Source organism: Tupaia chinensis, unplaced genomic scaffold (genome assembly GCF_000334495.1).
Source record: "Tupaia chinensis unplaced genomic scaffold, TupChi_1.0 Scaffold000294_1, whole genome shotgun sequence".
NCBI classification, from domain to species: Eukaryota; Metazoa; Chordata; class Mammalia; order Scandentia; family Tupaiidae; genus Tupaia; species Tupaia belangeri.
In genome coordinates this window covers 1,305,658-1,327,999 of record NW_006159779.1, presented here as the reverse complement: position 1 = coordinate 1,327,999, position 22,342 = coordinate 1,305,658, and the positions used below count along the sequence as shown (strand labels likewise).

The 22,342-nt window shown below is 58.2% G+C and overlaps 1 protein-coding gene across 1 annotated transcript in view; it reads right to left on the bottom strand.

Annotated features, from left to right (window-relative positions):
* Window positions 1-22,342, bottom strand: part of SCUBE1 (signal peptide, CUB domain and EGF like domain containing 1) — a gene marked incomplete at its 5' end in the record, with an annotated part of 134,161 nt that overhangs the window by 44,823 nt on the left and 66,996 nt on the right. The window contains 3 exon segments of the mRNA XM_014588668.2: window positions 7,725-7,814; window positions 10,365-10,481; window positions 14,943-15,068. Of these exon segments, the coding sequence (XP_014444154.1) occupies window positions 7,725-7,814; window positions 10,365-10,481; window positions 14,943-15,068 (333 nt within the window).

Below are 22,342 nucleotides of genomic sequence, written 5' to 3'. Positions count from 1 at the left end.
GAGCAGCAGGCTGTGTCCACACTAGGCTGGGCAGTAGGCGTGGCAGCCACTCAGCGGGAGGGAGAAGTGGGCATGTATTGACAAGCGCTGCCCCTGCAGCCCGCCTCTCCACCTCCAGCCCTGCACTGGGCACATGTCCTGTCCTGAGCTTGTCTGTCAGCAACCACACAGGTCTCTGGAGCTGGCCTGGGGACATGTTGGTGACAGTGTGAGGTGGGGTGGGAGAAGGGGGCGTGCAGCTGGAGGTGGGGGTTGTGGAGGCCGAGGTCGCAGCCTGGACCAGGTTGGGGCTCCAAGGAGTCGGTGGGCAAGGCGGCCTTGGCAAGTTCCTGCTAGCCTCCAGGACAAGCCAGCGGGGCCTACACCCATGAAACCCAGAGAGCCCCCAGTGAGTCCTGGACATGGCCTTTGAAGCATGCAGCCGGGTGACACTGAGGCCCGCCTAGGCCCGCTGCTGACTTGGCCTCTCCACACCACCCTGGGGGGCCCCAGCTACTTGCTCAAGGGGCTTTTCTGTGAGGTGAATTTTTGTGGAGCTGACACCAGGTGGGTCACTGTCCAGGCTGCACCGTGAGTGTGGCCAACTTCCCTCACGTGCCTGTTTGGTGCTGGGAAAGCAGAAGCAATATGGACTGAGGGGAGGCCCAAGGGCTGAGGGTGCCCAGAGCAGAAAAGAGGCCAGCCTGGGGGCAAGGCGCGCACACCTCAGAGGGGTTTCCTGTTTGGTTTGGGGACCCTGATTGCCCCGTCCACTCGGAGTGCAGCAGAGGTGGAGGGCAGGGCACCAGCCGCCGGGCAGTGAGTGGAGGGCGCTGAGGGGGAGCCATGGACAGCATCTCACTTAGGGGATCCTGTTTTTCAGGAGGCTCAGGGAACCCAGGCTCAGCAATGGAGGGAGCAGAGCCACTTAGGGCTGGTGAATGGCTAGGACAATGCTCTTCCCTGGGCGTGTGTGGCTGGGGAGGTCTGGGACCAGACCCCGTGCCCTGAGCACTGGGCATGCCACGCCAGGCCTGTGCTGTCCCTGGAGGGATGCAGGGTGGTGCAGACAGTCGGGCAGGCTGTGCCCCCCCATCTCCATCAGTGCACAGCACCCTCAGGCTACAGGGACATAGAATGTGACAGGTTCACAGGCGTTAGCCAGGGGACGCTCAGCAGAGGGGAGCTCCCGCTCCCTGAGTGCCCAGGACTGTCCGAGGACAGATTAAATGACAACCTGGCAGAGGGGAGCCATGCCTAGCACTAAAGCACCTGCTCTGTGCCCCAGGAGGGTCCTTCAGTAGTGGTGTGTCCCTCCCTGCCTTACCCGTGGGGTGGAGGCAGGGCAGAGCGGGCTCCAGCCTGCGAGCTGAGAGAGCCTCCTGGAGGGCCCAGTCCTGGCACCTGGCATCTGCCTCAGAGGGGTGCTTGTCAGGCCTGCCAGCTCTCCAGGCTGCCCATCAGGCTTCCTGTCAGTGTGTGCCAACCCAGACTGGGGCCTGCTTTGGCCTCACTGCCTTGCATCCCAGAGGCCCCCAGAGAGGGGCTGACAGCCCAGGGTGGAGCAGACAGGCAGACTGGGATGTGGCTGGGTGCCTGCCGTGGGCTGAGCCAGGCCAGGCACTGCGCATCGGGGGCTGCAGGCTCAGCTTCTCCAGAGATGGCAGCCCAGCCCCTCTTTGCAAAAGAGAAAACAGAAGCTCAGAGAGGTGGGGTGACCCTGGAGTGCTGCTGGCACGAGTGAGGGGGAGCCAGGACTGAACCCAGAACCTTGGCCAGGGTAACAAACTGGAAAGAGAAGTCACTGAGTATCTAATTGGAGCAAAACCCAAAGTTTCCCTGTCAAACGGGGACAGTTCAGGAAGGCACTGCCTGAATGAACTGGGGTTAGGCCAAGAAGCTGGGTGCTGCGGCTGCCCCTTGGCCAGTTGATACCCAAATTCTACAGCCACCTGGCTGCCCCAGTCCAGCTGGAGGGTCGTGGCGGGTGGGTGGGAATGGTGGCAGGACAAGCAGGCTGTGACCTCCCAGGTGGGTGAGCAGGGGGGCCTGGCCAGCTGTGAAGAGGGGATAATTATGGGCTCTCAGTGCGTCTGTGGGCTCTGACCGTCTCCTGGCTGACTTTACACACCAGGGTACTCCCAGGAGTGAGCTGTGGCCTTCAGCGGGTGGCTATAGTGATACCCAGGGCCAGCCAGGGCCAGCAGGTGAGGGGCCAGGCCTGGATGAATACAAACATCAGGAAGCAGGGGCAAGGGAGGGGCGATGAGGTGGCAGAGGGCACTGAGGTCACATCTGAAGGGCTCTGGGGCTCACTGAGGCAAAGTCCTGGGGGTCCAGGGGACCTAAGGGAGGCGGAGGCAGGACTGACATGTCCTGCTCTGTGCTCGAGAAGGAAGGCTCTGGCTGCATCCTCAGCTGAAGGGGCTGGGAGACAGGGAGGAGGCTATGCCAGAGGAGCGGGCGGGACAGAGGAGTGGTCTTGGGTACGTGGGCATTAGACGAGGGCAGAGGCCCAGGAGTGTGTCCTGTACCCACCAGGACGGGCAGTGTGGGGGAAGGACGTCTGGGTGGCAGGGTTGTCCTCCCTCTCAGGTTCACCTCCCTTCAGCTATCCTGAGCAGGATGACCCTCCCCACCACCAGTCAGGCTTGGTCTCCAAAGGTGCCAGGGCCCATGTCCAGGAACTCTGGTTCTGCCCAACACCTGAGAGGCCTTGGATGAGTGGTGCCCTCTAAGCCTCGGTCTCCCTATCTTGGGCCAGCCAGTGAGGGCATTCCCCTGGTCATGGGGGACCCCTGGGGCGGGCTGGGGTGAATTCGGCTACTTGGCACCTTCTGGAGGGGGATTCACGCCTGGAATGACGCCTCAGCCTGAACAGCCCCACCTGAGTCCTGCTCTGCTCTGGACCTGGGGCCTGGCATGGGGGGTCCAAAGGGCTTGGCCCATGGCCCAGAATTAGCAATTGACACGTGGCCTCGCTCTCCCTCTGTAGAGTGGGGACACATGCCTCGGGGTGGTGGGGTGCTCCCCAGAGGGATGACGGGAAAGCATGTGACACACGCAGAGTGGCGAGTGGTATGGTGCAGGGGACTTCAAATGCCCTGAGATTGCCTGAGGAAGGTCGGGTGCCTGCCCGATGGGGCAGGGTGTGCCACACCTCCAGTGCAGCCCACGCTTTGAAGGCCCGTTTCAGAGCCCTGCTGTGTGCTGGGTGTTCCTGCTCTGGGACTAAGCCAGTGAAGAGGGTAGATGAGGGCTCTGCCCAAGGGGCTCCGTCTGTTTTTGGCAGAATAATGGCCTAAAATACTCATGCCCTAACCCCCAAGGCCTGCGGTCCTACATTACAAAGGGCCTCTGCAGGTGTGATCAAGTTACAGAACTCAAGATGGGGGCTCATCCTGGATTATCTGGCCAGGCCCAGTGTGATCAGGGGCCTCGGGGGTCAGGGAAAGATCTGGGTGATGGCAGAGAGGCAGGGATGCCAAGGAGCACAGCTCGGAAGATGGAGGAAGGGGCCAGGGGGGCAGTTCTAGAAGGCAAGGAAAGGGGTTCACCCTCAGAGCCTCCAGAAGGAACACAGCCCTCGATTTTAGTCCAGGGAGCCGTGCCAAACTCTGACGTCTGTGCCACTCTGCACCACGAGGATGGTGGTGCTTGGTTACCAGCTGCGAAGGCATCACGCCCCCACCTGACCTGAGAGGCTTCCAGGGAGGGGCTGGACTTCTGACCTGGGGCTGGCAGCACGGCTTGCAGCCTGAGAGCGGTCTCACTGAAAGCGGGTCCCTGCGCTGAACTTGGAATCTCGGACGTCTCACCAGTCTCCCAGACTGAAATGTATCACCATTGCCTCCACATTTTAACCTGGCTTACTGGCAATCTGAAACTGGTCACACCTTCGGTGAGCTAAAGTACACCAAACTAGCCCTGTTCCTAGTGCGCTCAGTGACTGGGTGGTCGTTAGCAGCAGAACGACTGGGTGCAGCTAAGAACCAGGGTGGGCAGGGCTGTTATGCTAGAGGCCCCCACCCAGCGCTGGTGGTCTTCCCTTTGCCTAATAAGCTCAGCTGACAAGGACAGTGTCTGCTGCTGGGAGCATGCCAAGCTGGCTCTGTCCTGCCCAGTTGCCCACTGGAGACACTCCCCCCACCGTCACAGTGACCTCCCCTCTGTGGCTTCTAACAGAGACCCTTTCTCTGCTTCGCGGAGGTGCAGGAGGATGGAGCCTGGGACCCGAGGATAGCAGGCAGGGCCTTCCTGTAAGTCACTATTAGTTTCTCATGGAAATGGCAGAACTGGGCAAATGGGTTCTAAGCCAGGAAGGGAGTCAAGGACTAAGGCTCCATTAGGTCATTGGAAAAGTCATGATGTGTTTTTCTGTGCAAAGATGTGTTGTGACTTCTGACGACCCTAGAGTTTGAACGCTCCGCCCTCTGCGTTTGGCTGTTAGAGGTAAGGTTGGTAGTTAAATGACATGCAGCCACCACCTAAGGCACCGTGACCTCTGCAGTCTGGGCACAAAACATCTCTGCAAAGACCCTGGCTTGGGTGCCTGAGTCTACATGGCGTTTGGGGAAGCTGGACTGGAGCAGGGAGGCTGCGCTGCGGCCTCCTACCCTCGGGCTGACAGTGCAGAAGGTGGGTGCGGCCCTGGATATGCCATGGGGGGAGGGGAGAGCTCATGGGGCAAGGGACCTGCAGAAAAGCCTGCTCCTGCTGAGTGGTCGCCACAGAGAGTGACCAAGATGGTGCATGCCCACAGAGGTTAACATGCGGCGGAGCTGCCTGGGACCCCTGGCCCTGAGCTCCTCACACAGCTCACATCCAGGGGCTCCCTGGACCCTCCCCGACCCATCCTGAAGGTAAATGCTTCGATGCAGGAGACAACAGCATTGAGGGGCTGAAGGGGCCCACGAGGCCACCTCAAGCATGACTGACTGCAAGGCAGGGCTGCATGGCAGAACCCCGCGCCAGGATTCCTAAGGGCCCTTACCCACTTAGGCCATTCCAGAGCATTCTGGTCCATCTCCCACCCACCTGGTGTTCACCTCTGCTCCCTCGTGGGGAGCTGGCCGGCACGGTCTGGCAGATCCAGTGGCAGGCAGCCCAAGGGCTGGTCCTGCCGCCAACACCTGTGTCCCTCCTTCCTCTCTGCGCCTGGTCCTGGGTTATCTGGACTCTCTGCCTTCCTGCCCTGCTCCTCTCCCTGCACCCAAGACGGGGCTGGAGCTGCCCCCAGTTCCAGGGTCTCCTGGGCTGAACTGCCTGAGCTCCTCCCACAGGCGGCAACACCAGCGGCGTCAACAAGGAGGGCACAGACACTGGTACTCGAGGGGCTGGGCGGCCCTCTCCCCACGGGGCCTGGCTCCAGATGTGATCCCCAGGCACGCTCTGACCAGCACGGGCACAACAGGAACACTCACCTCCTTTTCCCTCCATGTGTTGTCTCTATTAAGCAGCCACACCTTACTAGGGACTACTGGTGGGGCCTGAAGTCCAATGTGATCCTAAATCTTTACCACAGGGACTGCTCTCCGAGGAGCCAGGTCCCAAGAACTGTGAGCTCTTAAAATAGGAGCTCACCTGTGCATTAGACCTGGGACCTCAGGGCTGACCTTTCCCAGAAGCCTTCGAGACTGGTCCCCTAGTTGAGGCTCTGAGGCCTTGGCAGCTGGCCTTGCCCCTGTGCTAAGTGGTGCAGGGAGACCAGAGGAGGGGTAGGGACAGGCTCCAGGCGGGCAGGATAGTCAGAGGGGTGGGTTGTAGGGGAGGCCAGTCATCGTCCAGCCCCTGGTCCTCTGCCCGATGTCTGGCATCAACCCCCGGATCTGCTCCACCGGCTCTGCCTCCCAAACCCAGGGAGGAGTTGTCTGGATTCTTGGTAGCTCCCACTTCACCTCCCCACTCCAGCACTGGTCTGGGCTGCTGACTTGCATGAGAAAAAGCAAGCGCCACCCACCTGCTTGCTGCCGACCCCGTTTAGCCTCTTCTGCTACCTCTCCTCTTCCTGGGAGGACATGGGTACCCGAGGGCCCAGCTCCTGGTACCCTGCCTGGAGCCCCAGCCTCACACAGTAGCGTCCCCTCTCCAGGTAATGGTGCTGAGGGCTCTTGGGCACTCTGAGACCTGGGCATGGCCTCAGGACACTTGGTGCTGGCTGCCCGCCTCTGGCCGCTTTTTCAGAACGTCCCTAGTGCTGAGAGGCAGTGGTCACACCTACATGCTGGGGCCTAGGCTGGAGCCGCAGACAGCACCCTTCCCAGGGCAAGCCAGACGGCCTGGTCAGCACAGTCCGTGGGGAGCTGGCTGCCTGCCAGGCTTGTTCCGCCTGCTCATGTGAGCAGAGGCAGGTGCTCGGACGTCTTGGACCTCAGAACTCTCACTGAGAAATGAGGCTACACGTGCCCTGCCCATCATGGGCTTTAGGGTCCCCAGAGTGCTGTCGCCAGGCCTGCGACCTCCTTTGCTCCTCAAGACCTGGAGAGAGGCAGCCTTAAGCCACCTTGCCAGCACATAAAGCCACATTCCTCCACCCCATGCCCCCCAGGCCACCGTCCTGCTTCCTCTCTGATGCCTGGGCTCCCCTGAGGGTCACATGAGGAATACTAGGTGGCCTTTCTAGGCCTTCAGGCTCTGACCTCCATGGTCCTGCGACCCCACACTTGAGATGGCCCACGTGGTCGTCACCTCTGGCCTGAGTGCAGCTGTGCTGGGTAGCATGACCTTGGGCAAGTCAGGGAGCCCCAGTCTCTTCCTCTGAGAAAGGGACTGCACCACCCAAACCCACAGCCACTAAAGGCTGCGTGAGCTATCAGTGCCACAGAAAAGGCTGTGACCTACCCGCGTGACCGTGGCTTTGCTTGGGAGGCCCTGGTCAGCTGTGGCAGCTGGAGGCCAGTGAGCCCACATCGTGGAACGGACTGATGGACAGAGGAAAGAACAGACGAGGAGGCAGACCTGTTTTTTCTGTTCTACAAACTGAGCTCTGTCCAAGAGAGGCCGTCTTCTCTTCTTCCTCTCTTCTCTGCACCCTGGCCCAGGCCAGCCCTGCCACAGGCCTCCCAGGATGCCCAGGCAGCACCAGGGACCAGAGGTACTGGCTGGGGCTTCCTCCAGGCAGGGAGGCCCGAGGCTGGTGCTGTCTCTCTACGCTAGGGCCTCCCCTGCTGCGGAGTCTGTCGCTGTGCTGCTCCTGGGGAGGCTAATCTGCACATGTGGGTGTTTACGGCGAGCAGAGGAGGTTACGGCAAGCATCTCCTCACACAGGGCCATTAGACACTGGCTCTGGGGCCTTCGCTACGAACACACAACAAAGAAACAGATGTGTTCGATGAGAGGTAAAACTTTAAAATGGAACATGTGGGTCACATCTGGCGTGGCGCCCCCTGCACACATATGTGTGCACACACACACACGACACCCAACTGCACATTTGTGGGCACACCCCACGCCACACAGACATATGCCCACACGCACATGCCCACACCCACAGGCCAGCGCGTGCACACACACACACACACACACACACACACACACACACACACACACACACACACACACACACACACACACACACACACACACACACACACACACACACACACACACACACACACACACACACTCACACACCACAGACGTATGCCCCACACAGCCACACACGCCCACACACCAGCACACAGGCAAGACAGCACACGCATACACAGAAGTGCAAGTACGACAAAGGAAGTGGAAGGAAGTGTTACCCATGAGTAGCCGCCGTCGGCCCCGCTTGTCCACATCAGCTACTGACGTGGCCCTGAGCTGAGAGCGCTCAATTGCAGCCTCATCCTTCTCTAGAACACAAGTGGGGACAGACACGGAGCCCTGGTTAGCGAGCGCCCACTCCCCGCAGCCCAGCACGGTCGGCCTCTGGCGGGCCAGCAGGGCGTCCCCGCCGAGGGGCTGATCCCAGGGACCTCCAGGGCAGGGTGTTGAGGGCAAAGCAGAGAGGCAGCGAGGCCAGGCTGGGGTGGGGTGTGCAGAAAAGGCAGGTGGGAGGGCCACAAAGTGACCTGGGACACAGGACCCACGTGCAAATAAGCAGAGGTGGCACGGCTGAGGTCTGAGAGACAGATCTCGTGTGTGAGGGCCACAGAAGCAGACGCCACCACCTAGTGATTGTGGAGAAGCAATTACAGAGCTGACAGCTCAGGCTGGTGAGCAGGCACAGGACAGGGCACAGGACGGGGGACAGGCCGCAAGGTCCGGTGATGGATGTGCTGGGAGAGCAGGCGCCATTGCGAGGATGTGAAATCGTGTCAAACACTGAATGCAAAATGAAGACAAGACACACGGAGAAACAGGAGCACACACGCACGCACACACGCACGCCCAGCGGATCCAATCAGATAGACACAGAAAGACCACGGGGTCGATTAGGGCAGCGCTGGTTGCCTGCTTGTCTATGGAGGACGAGAGCTAAACATTCAAGGGCTCCACCAAGGTGTCAAAGGGGTCAGCTGTGGTAGGAGCGTGCAGAAAAGCAAGGCCCGGGTGGGCCAGGGAGTGTCACCATTGGGGCACTGTGGCATGAAGCTATGCCCAGATGCTTCCTGGCCGGTGAGCTGCTCCGAGTTTCTGTGCTCAGCTGAAAAGTGCAGAGACGTTCGCTCCCAGCGGGCAAAGCCAGATGAGAGGTTTGTCCTGGCCGGGTGTGGACTCGGCAACTGAAGCTGCTGGGCACAGAAAACGGTTTCTGACCGGAGCGGAGGCGGGGGTGGGACTGGGGAGGTTACTTCTGATAGCGGGTCCGAGCAGCTCGTGGGCAGCAGACATTGAGGAATCAAGGAAGGAGTAAGCAGGCGTCGGCGGACGAAGACAAGATGTGTTAGCGGCTGCGCGTCTTGCCCGGCAGCTGTTTGCACTGGCCCAGCGGCCGCACAGCGGCTCCACCGGAGATGCAAACCCTGAGGGAGAGCGTACAGATGTGCAAGGAGGGAGGCCGCTGTGGCCCGGAGAGCCTGGGCCGGACAGCAGAGGGTGAGAGAAGGTGAGAGGGCAGGCACAGGAGGTTCTAGATGGGATCAGGCTGCAATAGAGACACTGGTCTGAGACCAGGTTTGGCTTTTAGTGTTTTGATCATGTGGTTGGCTTGGTTTTTGACTTTTGGCTCTGAAAATAATTAATGAATGTCAGTTATCAGACAAGACAGGCAATCAGGGACCATCACCAGGGAAGCAGAAGGAATGAAATAAAATGAAATAAAAAAATGGCTGTCCGAAAGAAGAGACCACACAGAGAAGGGGGGACCCGCCGCAGGCAGCAGCACCCTGTGATGGCCCCGGGCTGCGGAGGCGATGGCCCTGGGCCCCCACCCATCCCAGGCCTGGGACAGCCCCTGAGACCCCAGGGAGCAGTCACAGGACGGATGTGGCAGCAAACAGCTCCCTGAGCTTCTGCATGTGTATGCCCTGCCCTTTCCTCGAACTCTCCAGAAAGACCTCCTGAGCTGACAGTAGCAAATGGGCTTTGTGTTTATCTTTTTTTTTTTTTTTTAATAACAACCATAACTGATTCTCAATGTTTGCCCACACTGAAGAGAAGGCAGAGGGTGACCTCTGGGCACCAATTTTGAAATTCCTCTCTTTCTCAGTTAAAAAAATTGCTGTTCTTTTTGAGTGGGAGGAAAACACCTACTAGTGCTTATGGCATGCAATAATCACAAGTATTTCATCTTCCCCTCGGAGGTGTGGCCCACGAGAAAGGCGGTGACCGAGACTCCACATGACAGGTGAGGCTTTGGTGGGGGGCTACTGCTGAGAAGAATGGACTTTGGAGAGGGAGTGAGAGCCCGTGAGCTTGGAATGAAAAGCAGTTAAAGACACCCAAACCTCACACGGGATTCACACCCTCCACCTCTCCTGGAGTTTTAGATGATGAAGACTTAAAGGGACTTTCTGCAAAACCCTCTTGATTTTCCAGACCAAGAAAGTGACGGTCCTCGTGCAGATTCAGCGGCCCTGGCATGTCTCTCAGGTAGGGGATGACATGCCTGCACAGCAGGAAGGACAGATGCACACACCTTCCTCTCCCCCCAGACCACCTTCCTGGGACAGGACATGCAGAAAACCCCCGAGGCAGGCACTGCTGTGGACACAAGCAGAGGAGCTTGGTCCAGGGTGGGGTGCAATGTGGGAGGGCAGGATTCTGGGCAGGTCTCCAAGAAAGCTTCTTTGGGGACACTGGCCATCCCCATCACTACTCTGGGGCCTTTCTTTTCTGTTTCCCTTAAACTTCCTTCAGGGAAATCAGGGCTCAGAGGGGTGCTGGCAGGCTTTGGGCTGGGCGTGCTGCCCACTAAGGTGGCGTGAGGCAAGGTGGCGGGCATAGAGGCACCTACTTACCGATGCATGTCCGACCGTCTGAGTGAAGGGCGTACTTCTGGTGGCAGCCACACATGGGGCCTGTGTCCGTGTCCTCACAACTGTGCTGGCAGCCTCCGTTTCCATAGTTACAGGTTACTAGTTAGGCCCAAAGTGTACACATGTGTATAAACAGAATGACAACAAAACGATTAGTTTGTCAGCGTTGAGGGGTTCTTTCAGGAGTATGGGGAGGAACACGGGGACCTGAGGTGGTCAGTGAGGAGGAGACACCTTGCCCTGCATGCCAGCCCCTTGAGGGTCCTGGAACTGCTCGCTCCCTGGAAGTGAACTGAGGTGGGACAGAGAATGGATGTGGCTTTGCACGGGGCAAGGCACAGCTGGTCTCAGCCGGGGGACCCAGACCACGCCTTCCTGCCCAGGTTGCAGGCACTTTAAACCTGCCCGTTTCCATGGGGCGAAGGGCTGTCACCCAGGCATACTTGATAAGCTGTGGGGCAGGGAAGATGGCCAGGCCATGATTCCAGGTGACAGTCACTTCTTTAGTTCTTCCAGATACTTCTTTCCTCTATCTATGTTTTGGGGCATGTGGGAAGTCGTCCCCAGATGGCTGCTTTCTCAGAGTCCCAGTGGCTATCTCTAGCCCCTCAAAGCCTAATCCTTGCAGATTCAGCAATGTCCAAGCAGACAGAACTTATGCAAAGTTTCTTTTAATTGCCAGAGGACACATACGCTTGCCAGAGGGACAGGGAGGGAGGAAGGGGAGGAGGGGAAGAGAGAGAGTGAGAGAAAGAGAGGAAGCAGCCCTTAGTGTGGCACGGTCACACAGCAAATCCTTCTCTATTTCTCCATCCTGTTAGGATTTTGGGGACACAAAGCTGGCCATCTTTTTCAAGTTGCTGGGGCTGGGATTTAAACCATGGTCGACCATGGGGGATCTGGCTTCCTTAAACACTAGGCTATATGGCCCGTACAAATTTATGCAAATTAATGCCATCTGAGGTACAGTTTTGAAAATGATCTAAACAAAACATGCGGTATCCTGGGAGATCTGGTGCCTTTCGACCTAGAATCTCGAGACGCTTCTGATCAGCATCTGGGCTGACAGAGGGAGCTGGCAAGGAGAGTTATGGCCCCCAGTTTACTTGAAAGAGCACACATTCTCACTGTCCATGGCTGGAGGAGAACGGGGCGCTCCGAGCCCTCCAGGGGAGAGGTGCTTAGAGCCCCTGCTTTGCTACGGCCACAAGACCTCTGCATGCCGGGCACCTGTGCGCACTGTACATCAGGGGCCCCGACTTTTCGGGTACTTAACCATTCGTCTGGAATTCTGTCCACACTCTTCATTTACCTAGCAGAACCCAAATGATGATCAATTATGCAAAACTAAAGCCCAGGCCCATCACGGTCAGAGGGGCCCACAATTCCAAATCCCGAGTCTGAGTGGACTGCGTTCAGTCAGGTGGGCCCACTGGCGAGCGACTGCATGCGTTTCCAAGCTGCCTCTGCAGCTGTCCTTCTCCGGCTCTCTTCCTTCCACGACAGAGCCCAGACGGGGCCTATGGATGCACCTGTCCTGAGTGATGGTGGCCCCAGGCTTGGACACATGGGACTTCCCAGCAGGTGAAGAGGTTATACAGAGAAAGTGTGACGGGGACAGGCATCTGCCCAGTGTCCCACGTGCTGTCCTCAGCAGCCAGAGACTCTATGAGCTGCTTCCTTCTCCGCTGGAGGCTGACAACCAGCCCTCAGAAGGTGGGACTTGATTTTTAGGGTGAAATTACAAGGATCTGAAAAATCCGTCAGAGAACAGGATAGGGCTTCCCAGCACACAGCACCCCAGCCCTTCCTTGACCCTTCCTTGGCCCTTCCTCGGCCCTTCCTCAGCCCTTCCTCAGCCGGGCTGTCTTCTCTGGGGTGGAGTTGGCAACCTGGAATCATCCTTGCATGTCTCTGAAACAGCTCGTCTCTGACTGGGAAGAGGCCCAAGGAAGCCTAGGGTTCTAGGGGACTGCAGTTTTGCACAGATCTTGGGTGATGGGGGCAGTTAGGCAGAGCCCGCCTTGGCACCAGGTGTCTGGTGCCTTCTGAGACTGAGCAGGGTCGCACGGCAGGGAGGTCAGAGGTGGAGCTGGAGAGAAGGCAGCTGGAATAATGCAGATGGGCTTCCCAAGCTCAGGGCTCCTTTGGATGTGCTGTGTCCTAAAAGCCTACCCGGGGTCAGAGGTCTATATTCAGGGTCCCTCACTCTCTCCACACAGGCATATGTGCATCTCAGAGCCCTAGGGGCAGAGCCTTCAAGCACCTGAAAAGCCTAGGGCTCTCACACAAGGACATATCTGGACCCTGAGCTTTGGGAAGACAAAGGAGGACAGAGAAAACCTCCTGTGGTCCTGGAGTGAGTCCTGGGCCCCCAATCCAACTCTAGACCTAGAATTTCCTAGACCTGAGTGACCTTGAGGGCCAGAGTGAAAGTCTCATAGCTAACTTACCACTCTGCCTTGCGGGAACAGAGGAGGAACCCAGTCTGGACTGGCTGGGCAGTCACCTGGGCAGCCCCTTTGCAGGAGGCCACACGGCGGTCACTGTTCCTGGACTCCCTCTCGTAGCCTTGACAATGCCCAGCCACCAGCAGGGAGGCTGTGGCAGCTGCTTCCTAGACCAGCAGACATCCCAGGCCAGGGTTCGGCTCCCCTCTGCCCAGGCAGGCATGGGGTGGGGCGGGAAGTCTCAGCTGCTCCGGCAGCTCTGCCTCCTCCTGACCCCTCAGACCAGGCTGGCCCTCAGCTGCTGCGCTCTGAGCAAGCCCCTCTGCGGCACCTGTCCTCGGATCAGGTGGCTCCTAGCTTGGGGCCTGGGGCCTGGCCCCCTTCCACTGAGGAAGTGCTGGCCGAGGCTGTGGACGAGCCTGCTGACTGCAAGTTCTCGTCCTCGGCCTTCCTTGTGAGAAAACTCAGATCATCCAGCAGGAAGGACTGGGACCTGGAAGGAGCCTCTGTCTGCGAGAGTGGTTGGTGGCAGGAGCTTTCTCTGCAGTGAAGGGAAGAAGAGCAGAGGGCCTGGCTGAGCACTTCCCAGTCAAGACTATCCCTGCCTGGTCCTGATTTCTTCTTTAAATGTTTACTCATGATAGAGTGTCTGTTCACATACGTGAGAGCAAGAGAGCGAGAGAGCGAGAGAGCGAGAGGGAGGGGAGCCTGCCTAGGGTCTGGTCATGCTGCGACCCCTTCTCCAGTCCTCCAGCCCAGGCAGCATGGGGCACTCACATGCGTGTCTGGCATGCTTCAGGCTGACCAGGCCTGGGATTCAAACTGTGGTCACTGCCTGAGATCCAGCTTATCTCGGGCAGTGCGTTTCCACTATGTCCTGGAGCCGGCCCTGGCCCACCCTTGCAGACAGCCCACACACTTATCTGCTCTCTTAGAGGCAAGAACCAAGAGCAGAGAGGAGGCTCACCCACACTTTGGACCATTCCTGGGACAGAGGAAACACCTTCGCTCTGGGGAACAGATGCGTCACCAACGGGGCCTGTGGCATGAGCTTTTGGTGACAGAGACTACTGTGTCTGATGCATGTGGTGCCCAGGGCCCTGGTGGCTGCTGGAGGAGAGCACGAGTTGGGAGAGATGAGGTGAGGTGCCAAAGGAGAGTGGGTGGTGACAGAGAACTGCAATGACTCGGGATGATGGCCCAGTCAGGGCCGGCTGTTTTCTTTGCAGAATGACAGGTGGAAGAAAGGCCACTTCTTCACGGCAGCAGTCAGCTCTGTCTCCCTTTCCAGGGCGGGTGAGGACCACTTTCTCTCTCAGGGTTGAAACTGGATTCCTGCCATTTTTCTGCCCAGACACTGGGCGTGGTATAGGGATGTGCTTACAGCAGCCTCCCTAGGTTCTCTGCAGACCCAGGGCAAAGAGACATCAGTCTGAACATCCCTGCTGCCCAGTGAGGAGAGGTCACATCCCACCCACTCCCCAAGCAGCTGTTATTGGGGGTGCGGTGGGGCCACAGCTCCCAGACTAGCCCAGTGTGTCCAGCACGGTCTTCCTCATTCCCCGCTCCACAGTCACGGGGAGCCAGGTGACGTGCAGAGGCTGGCTTGCACTTGAGTCCTGCAGGCAGACCACCAAGCAGGTCCTAGAACGGTGCCTTGGCCAGAGGCCTCATTGAGCCCAGATCTCATTTGCAGTCATATTGGAAATAAGGTCAGCATGGAATGGGACCCTGTTCCAGAACTGTGCTCCTTTCCTCCTTCATTCTAACCGCCCCGTTCCCAGGCACTCCCCGGACCCACTGTATATGCCACACCCGAGCTTGTCGACCTCTGTGCTGGAGAGCTTGGGCTCCGGGCCCTGCCGGAGACGCAGCCCTGCTGCAGGCCACTCAGTAATGCCAAGTCGGGTGGGGTGAGCCTGCAGCCTGGGAGTCACAGCGTCTGCCCACATACCTCCCTCGGGCCCCTTCATGGGCCCCTGCCCTTCTTCCCACCCCATGGGGCTGAGAGCCCTCCCTGGTCAACATCCAGCAGACTGGACAGACCCTCCACAAAGTCACAGCAGGAGACGTGTGGGGATGTGGGACCCATTTGCCTCCATCTACCTACGTGTGCAGTCCTTCTGGTTTTGGGCAAGGTCAAAGCCGGGCCTGCAGTCGCAGGCCACCCCACCTTTGGGCGTCTCCCGGCAGATGTGGGCACAGCCATGGTCTTTGTTCATGCAGTTCATACCCTCTGGGAAGAGAGACAGACAAGAGCAGGTTGGGGACCAGGGAGAGAGAGGGAGAGGGAAAACTTTAAAGTAAAAGAGATGGTCACAGAACGTCATGTTCAAATGCTGTGATCATGGCCATTGCACACACGTGGTGTGTGCACGTATGCACGTGTGCTGTGCTCATGGCCGCTGTGCACACGGTGCGAGGGCACATATGCACGTGTGCTGTGCTCATGGCCGCTGCATATACCATGCATGTGTACATACACACATGTGAACGTGGTCACTGCACATCGCACACATGTACACACACATGTGAACATGCGTACACACATGCACACCACGCATCCACATGGAAATCCCTTGAGAAGAATCCGAGGGGACAGTGCTCAGGTCGCAAGCTGGGCCTTGCTCTGTGTGCTGCACTATACATGACACCTCAGGACTCCGGAGGTGAAGCGCCTAACTGCTTTGAGGGGCCAGGGCCAGGGGCTCCTCAGTCCCGCGTGGCTCTGGGCCAGGCGCTCCCCGGCAGGCCTGACCTCCCCTCACGTTGCCTGCAGTGGCTCCGACTCCCTTCTGTTGACCCCAGTTGCTGTTTACCTTCCTGGTGATTTGTGAGGAGATTCTAGAATTTATGAGGTCAGGGGTCAAGTGAGAAGTCACAGGTCATGAGTCCATCAAGAGGCCAAAGGCAGACGAAGGGAAGAGCTGCTCTGTGTCTGTACCAGGCCCTGCGACCTGACCCCCCCACCCGCAGGGAGCGAAGGGCTGGAGGAGTCAGCCTTAGACGGCCTTGGAGAGGGGCGGTGAACCTGCCAGTGAGCACTCCAGACCCTGTCACTAACGGCCCCTCAGGGCCCAGCCAGCGCAGGCCCAGAGCCCAGGTCTCCACTCACTCCCACTCTTGTGGCTCCCTGGGCGTTGTCGCCCACACTCGTACACACGCCCTGCCTGTTCCCACTCTCCAGGAGAACTTCCTGCTTCCTCTCCTGTCTTCCTCTCCAATCGGTTCTTCAAAGCTGCCACCACGCCAGCCCAATTTCTCACTTAAACTCCACCAATGCTGCAAAGCTTCTCAAACTTGACCTCCAACTCTGCAAGGCCTCCCGACTCCGGGGTCACGCGCCGGTCTCCTCTGGGCCACCACCATGTGTTAATTTCCTGGGCTGTCCCACGGCTGGCCTGAGAGGCGGAGGGTGTAAGCAGATCTGTGCCTTCTTCCTAAGCCGGGAAGAGCCGCAGGGCTCCTGTGTGCTCAGGCGTATGAGTGATGAAGCAAGGGCGACTGAATTGCCATTCCCAGCCGGGGGATCGCACTTGCCAGAAGCTCTGCTAATCACAGCGAGCCATACGCTTGTCCCAGGAAGTGGACGCAGCCCTGAGCAGACCACAGAGCACTGAGTCTGGATGTCACTCAGGTGCCCCTTGCCAAGGACTCACCACCACATGGTCTGTCTCTGGGGAACTCAGACTTCAGTAATGGGCTGAGATGTTACTGATGCTGTTTTGCTGGCAAAGGACGAAGTGAACTGTCAATGGTGGTAACCCACAGCCGACCACACCGAGCGCTATGGTCACAGGAACCCCACGCCCACCTCTACCCAGGGTGCCCAGTTCTCTCCACAGCCATGAAAGAAGGGGACAGGGCCTTGATCTTCCACCTGAAGACTCCAGGTGGCCCCGGTCCTGTCATTAGCCCTCCTCACTTGGGGTTCCACACGGGCTCTGAGGCACTGGCCCTCCTGCCCCACAGCTCCAGGCTCCATAGCACTGTCCCCGCTGCCTATCCCCCAAGCACAAAGGCAGGCTGTGGCTGACTTCCGGGGCTGGCTTCAGGACACTCCGTGTTCGTAAGTTACAGAGCAGCCCAGAGAGCTTTGGTGTTCTCTGTTGTAGCTATCACGTTCACGATTCTGGGAACTAGAGGAGAAAAATTTACATTAACTGATTAAAGCGGACAGATTTAGGGGCCAGTCGGTGGAATGGTGGTTAAAGTGCTGGACTCCCACATGGCCGACCATGGTTTGAGTCTAGGACCTGATGGCTTGCTTTCTCTCTCTTTCTCTCTTTCTGCCTCTGTTTCTCTATGGCCAAATTAAAAAAAATAATAACAACAACAAGGAAAATAAATAATTAAAAAAATGACATATTTATAGATGTATTATGATGTAACTTATGTTACATGGTGACATAAATAACATGTATTTATTTAAAAAAGCGTGTTTTTCAAAATGATGGGAGGGCTGGCCTGAGAGGGGTGCGCTGCCAGCTTCAGTAACAGCCAGGCTTGAGTGAGCAGCTCGGGGTGGGCAGCGTGGCTGAGGTCGGAGTGAGCTGAATCTGCTCGGCCGGAGTGCTCCAGGATCCTCGCCCCCCCCCTCGCTAGTCACCAGAGCATCACAGTCACGTTCTAAGTGACCCCATCCAGGGGTGACCATGGCTGCTGATAATGTGGCTCCTCTGCCCGCGCATTACCTTCGCTGCCACCTGGGGCAGCGCTGGCTCTTGCAGGCCGCGAGCAGACTGGCCTCGGGGCCGCAGAAAGACAGAGGTCTGAGCCGGACCAGTCTCTCAGCCTGTCTTATCCGTCCATCTTACCGAAGGAGAAAACAAGCCCCTGAGGTGCAGAGTGAAGGCCCCAAATGAAACAGTGGGGCCGGGACTGGGCCACTGGACTCCCACTGGACTCCCAGTCCACCCTGGACTCACTTCGGGTGCACTTATGGATCAGGTGGCTACTGGCAGCAAACATTTCTGGGGGCAGTGGGATTAGGAACCTGGCACAGAGCTAGCCAGATACTGTGAACTGCCCACAGACTTAGAGTCTGCTAGGTGCGAGGCCACCTCGGCTGCTGCCTGCCCGTGACGCTCCTGTGAGTCCCTCTGCAAAGCACACACCGCTGGCTCCTCTTCCCATACTGGACGAGCCAAACACGAGGGCGGAGCCCAGGCCCCTTGCACAACAGGCTGTTGTCTCTGTCCACATCTGCCACCCCTCCTGCCTTTGCACTCAGGTCCCTGAGGAGCCGTGTTTTATGCCCTCTTGGGGTGGACCCTTTGCCTGCGTGGCCTTTGCAGCCACCACTGGCTTGCATTCAGGCTGGAGGGATTTGACAGGCCTGGCCCACATCCACAGCATCCTCTGTCCTGCCAGCCTAGGACTTGAGGGACACCTGAGCTTCCCTCTTTCCTGTAGCATGGGCCCAGCACAGGGCTGGGCACAGGCCAGGGCTCAGCGAGCCCTGAAAGAAAATGGCTAGAAGAAAGAGGACGACAAGTGGAGAAACGAGAAGATGGAAAGCAGAGAGGAAGGAGCAAGGAAGGAGAGAGAGATAAAGGCCATTCCATCTCCGAGCAGAACGAACTCACGGTACTGGGGGCCAAGGTAGGAATTCTGAACACGGTACTGTGAGCGCTGTGTCCTTAGCTGTATATCCTCAGCTGTATGACCTCAGCCCTCTGACCTCTGCTGCGTGACCTCTGCAGCATGTCCTCAGCCACATGATCTCAGCCACATGTCCTCAGCCGCATGACCTCCCGTATGTCCTCTGCCGCATGTCCTCAGCCGCATGACCTCCCCGCATGACTCCCCGCCATGTCCTCTGCCGCATATCCTCTGCCACATGACCTCTGCCGCATGACCTCGGCCGTGTGTCCTCGGCCGTGTGTCCTCGGCCATGTGACCTCGGCCATATGACCTCGGCCGTATGTCCTTAGCCATATGTCCTCAGCCGTATGACCTCAACCATATGACCTCAGCCGTATGTCCTTAGCCGTATGACCTTAGCTGTATGTCCTTAGCTGTATGACCTTAGTTGTATGTTCTAGGAAACACAGAACTTCAGTGCCTCATGCAAGAAATTGACAACTGTCCTGGAGACTCTAAGCCCTTCAGTCACCCTGGAACAGTCTCTTTCCCCTCTGCACAGTGTCCAAGATGGCCCTCTCTAGCCCCTCACCCTACAGATGAGGTGATAGTAGCACAGGGACTAGGGACCTGTGGGAGTCCAGCACTTTAATCACTATACCACCTACTGGCACCCCCGTCTTCTCCCGGCAGGGCTGGTCTCAGAGAAGTGACTCATGGCAAGGGAGGCCCCTCCTGCAGGCTGTGGCCCTGGGATGGCCACTGCCAAGCTGTGGAGTCACATGGAGATCTGAAGGCAAAGAGGTGCCTCCTAAGGCATGTGAGTTGTTCAGCCCCAAGTATGCCTATTCTAGGAGAATGACCTATGCGTGACTGAAAGGGACTCTGTGGGTCCCTGCTCCACCCTGCCATGGCCTTGGAGACCGTCCCCAGATCAGCCCAGCAGGGAGACAGCCTCTACCATCAGCAGCCCACATGCTCCTCATTGTCAGGGCCAAGGCCACTCTCACACCAGTCCTGCCCAGAGGCCCAGCCCAGGGCCAGGCACAGAGTAGGTGCCATGAGCCTGGGGTATGAAGGGGCCTGGCACAGCCTGCCTTCAGTTCTCTGTGCTGTCCCACGTCTGCTCCTGAGAGCCATACACCCTGTCGCTCAGCCCAGGTGTTGGGGTGGCCACAAAGACGAGTTCGGTAGACAGCCCTGTCTCCCTTCTGGAGGGGAGATGGAATTTCAGTCATTCCCAGAAATCCTGGTCATCAGAGGTTCAGTGCCTGTCAGGCCAGGCTGCCTGCCAAGTCGAATCTAATCCGATTTGACCCATCCAGATGCAATTACACTCTGCAAACTCGGACTGAGTGTCTCCTTGGTGGCTGGGTCGGGTGGGGGAGCAGTGACGAGCTCCGCTGACTCACCGCCAGGACCGAATCCAGACTTTCTGCACAACCTGTGGCAACTCACTTTGCCTCCGAGCCTCAGTTTCCATTTACGTAGACTGGATAATCACAGGACCTCCCGCAGGTGCCTCCCAGGCGTGCACTAAAAGTGCAGCTCTTCTCTGGGAGTGAAGCAGCTGGCTAAGGGTATGCGCAGGCTGAGCTGAGACTCCATCCCAGGCAGGGGGGCCCCCCCCCCGGCAAGGTTGTTAGTAGGGGCCGAGGCACCTGTGGGGCAGGAAGCTCTCCAGGTGCTGTGTGGAAGTGCCCTGGGGAAGCAGGACTGTAGGCTGGAAGTAAGTGGGGCACTGTTGCTGTCACCCTGAAAGGGACTGAATAGCCTGGTGGGAGGGCAGTGGCTATGGGGACAGGAGGAAGCCTGGACTGGGACACAGTGAAGCTTCTCCCCGTCTTCTGGAAGGCCCTGCTGTAGGGACCTTGGGCCATGTCCATACCTCCACTAAATTACACGCACAGCAAGTTCCTAGGCATGAGCGGGCACTTCAAGAACGGCACGCAGAGATGGGGTCGGAAGTGCCTGGCCATAACAGGAATTTGGGCCATGGTGGGGGCACCACAACTATGCCTTCTCCTTCCAAGTGCTTCCTCCCAAGGGCCCCTTCCCCAGATCCTTGCCTTCTTTGGACCCTTTGGCAGCCCTGGCAGCTCTAACCCTCCAGGGCCCGTTTGCCAAAGGCTGCCTCTCACTTTTGGAGACCCCCTAGCACGCACACAGAGGAAAGCTGCGCACTCCGCCCGGCCTCAAACCAGTGTGCCCAACGGCCCTGCGCCGCGGAGTTCACGGCTGCATCTGAAGTAGGGAGCGGGAGGCAGACCCAGGCTGTCTGTACTTAGGAACAGGCCTTTGTCGCAGCCCGGCCTGGCCTGGGATAACAAAGCCAGAATGTGTGCCTCCTGAGGGTTGTTGCTATGGCAACTTCATCAATAACATCATTTTCCGCATCCATGTCCTTTAAACACACGGGAAGGGGAGGCAAGCTGGGAACCGCAGAGCAGAGAGAAAAGAACAATTACCTTGCCCCGCCTTCTCCCCTCCTCTTGGGAGGAAGGGCTTTTCCTCCCCTTCACCTCATCAATGGGAAACTGTGGAGCCAAGAAGGAGGCGGGTGTCCGGGTGGGGGATGGCAGAAGAGGCTGCTGCCTTCCCCACCGGGACCGCCTCCTTCCCCCACGGGTCCCCGCAAAGCCTCTGGAGCCATGCAGGGAAAAACAAACACAGGGCTCCCACGAACTTCAGAAGGGTCTGAAGAAAACATTAGGAAGGTCTTGCCATGGGGAAGGCCCAGGGACAGCTGCAGGGGCTGGGCGGGTGGGGGAGATGACAGCGATGGCAGCTGCGTCGTGAGTCCCTCCACGCGCTGTGGATGTGGGTACGCTCTCACTAGTCCCCACAGCCTCAGGAGGTGGCTACGTTACAACAGTACGTACACTCGGCAGACAAGGACACTGAGTGACTGAGGCAGGTGAGCTGGCTGGGTCCCTGACAGACTCGAGACAGAATCTCACCAGAAACTCGCAGACTGACGACAGCCAGAGCTGGTTTACTGAACAGCTCCTGTGCCATGAGACTTTACATCAAGTCTCTCCAAAGCCTCAGGACCAGTTTTTGAAGCAGATCCCGCTGTCCCCACTTTACAAGTGAGGTGAGGACAATAAAAGACTCAGTCATTTGTCCAAGGGACACAGTGCAGGAAGGGTGGCTGTGGACCACGTCTGACCCGGAACCCTCCTCCCAGGGGGTTCCCCGAAGGCAGTGCCATGCTGGGTGGCCGAGTGGTGACGCAACCGGCCACACTCACTCCCAGGACAAGGCAGAGCTGAAGCTAGAACCCCACTTTGTCTGACCTGAAGGACTGTCCCTCTTCCCCCCAGGTAACTTTCTGGAGCATAAATCTGTGACTTTCCAGAAAAACCTGGCAATGAGCTCCACCCCATGCCCACAGGGTTGGGCTGAGCATGCTGCGTGGTGCTCAGGGGCCTCTTGACCCACCCCCGCCTCTAGGGAGTGCTCAGCCATGCCCTGCACAGCCCACCGCTTGCCTCTGCTTTGGGGACTGCGGTTTCCTCTGCCTGGGACACACACTCTCCCTGGGATACACACTCTCCCTCCTCCTTTGCATAGGAACTTCTTTTTGAGTTTCTGCTTAGGTATGACCTCTTCTAGAAAGCCCTGTTTCTTCCCCCTCCCCAGGCCACGACCAGTGAACTTACTGATCAATACTCCACCAGTGTTCATTGAATACCTCCTTTGAGCGTGACCATGGTTTGGCCACCGCAAGAGCAGAGCAGACTGAAGGCCAGACAAGGCGCTGGTTGGCCATGTGGGAGCCTCACCGGATCGCATTCTCAGGCCTGTGACAGGAGTGGGCTCTGAGTGAGTGGACACAGAAGGCGCTGGGGCCACCTGGCATGAGGTGTGCACCTATGAGGTGGAATCAGTTGGGTGGGGAGAGTCGAGTACATTTTTAGC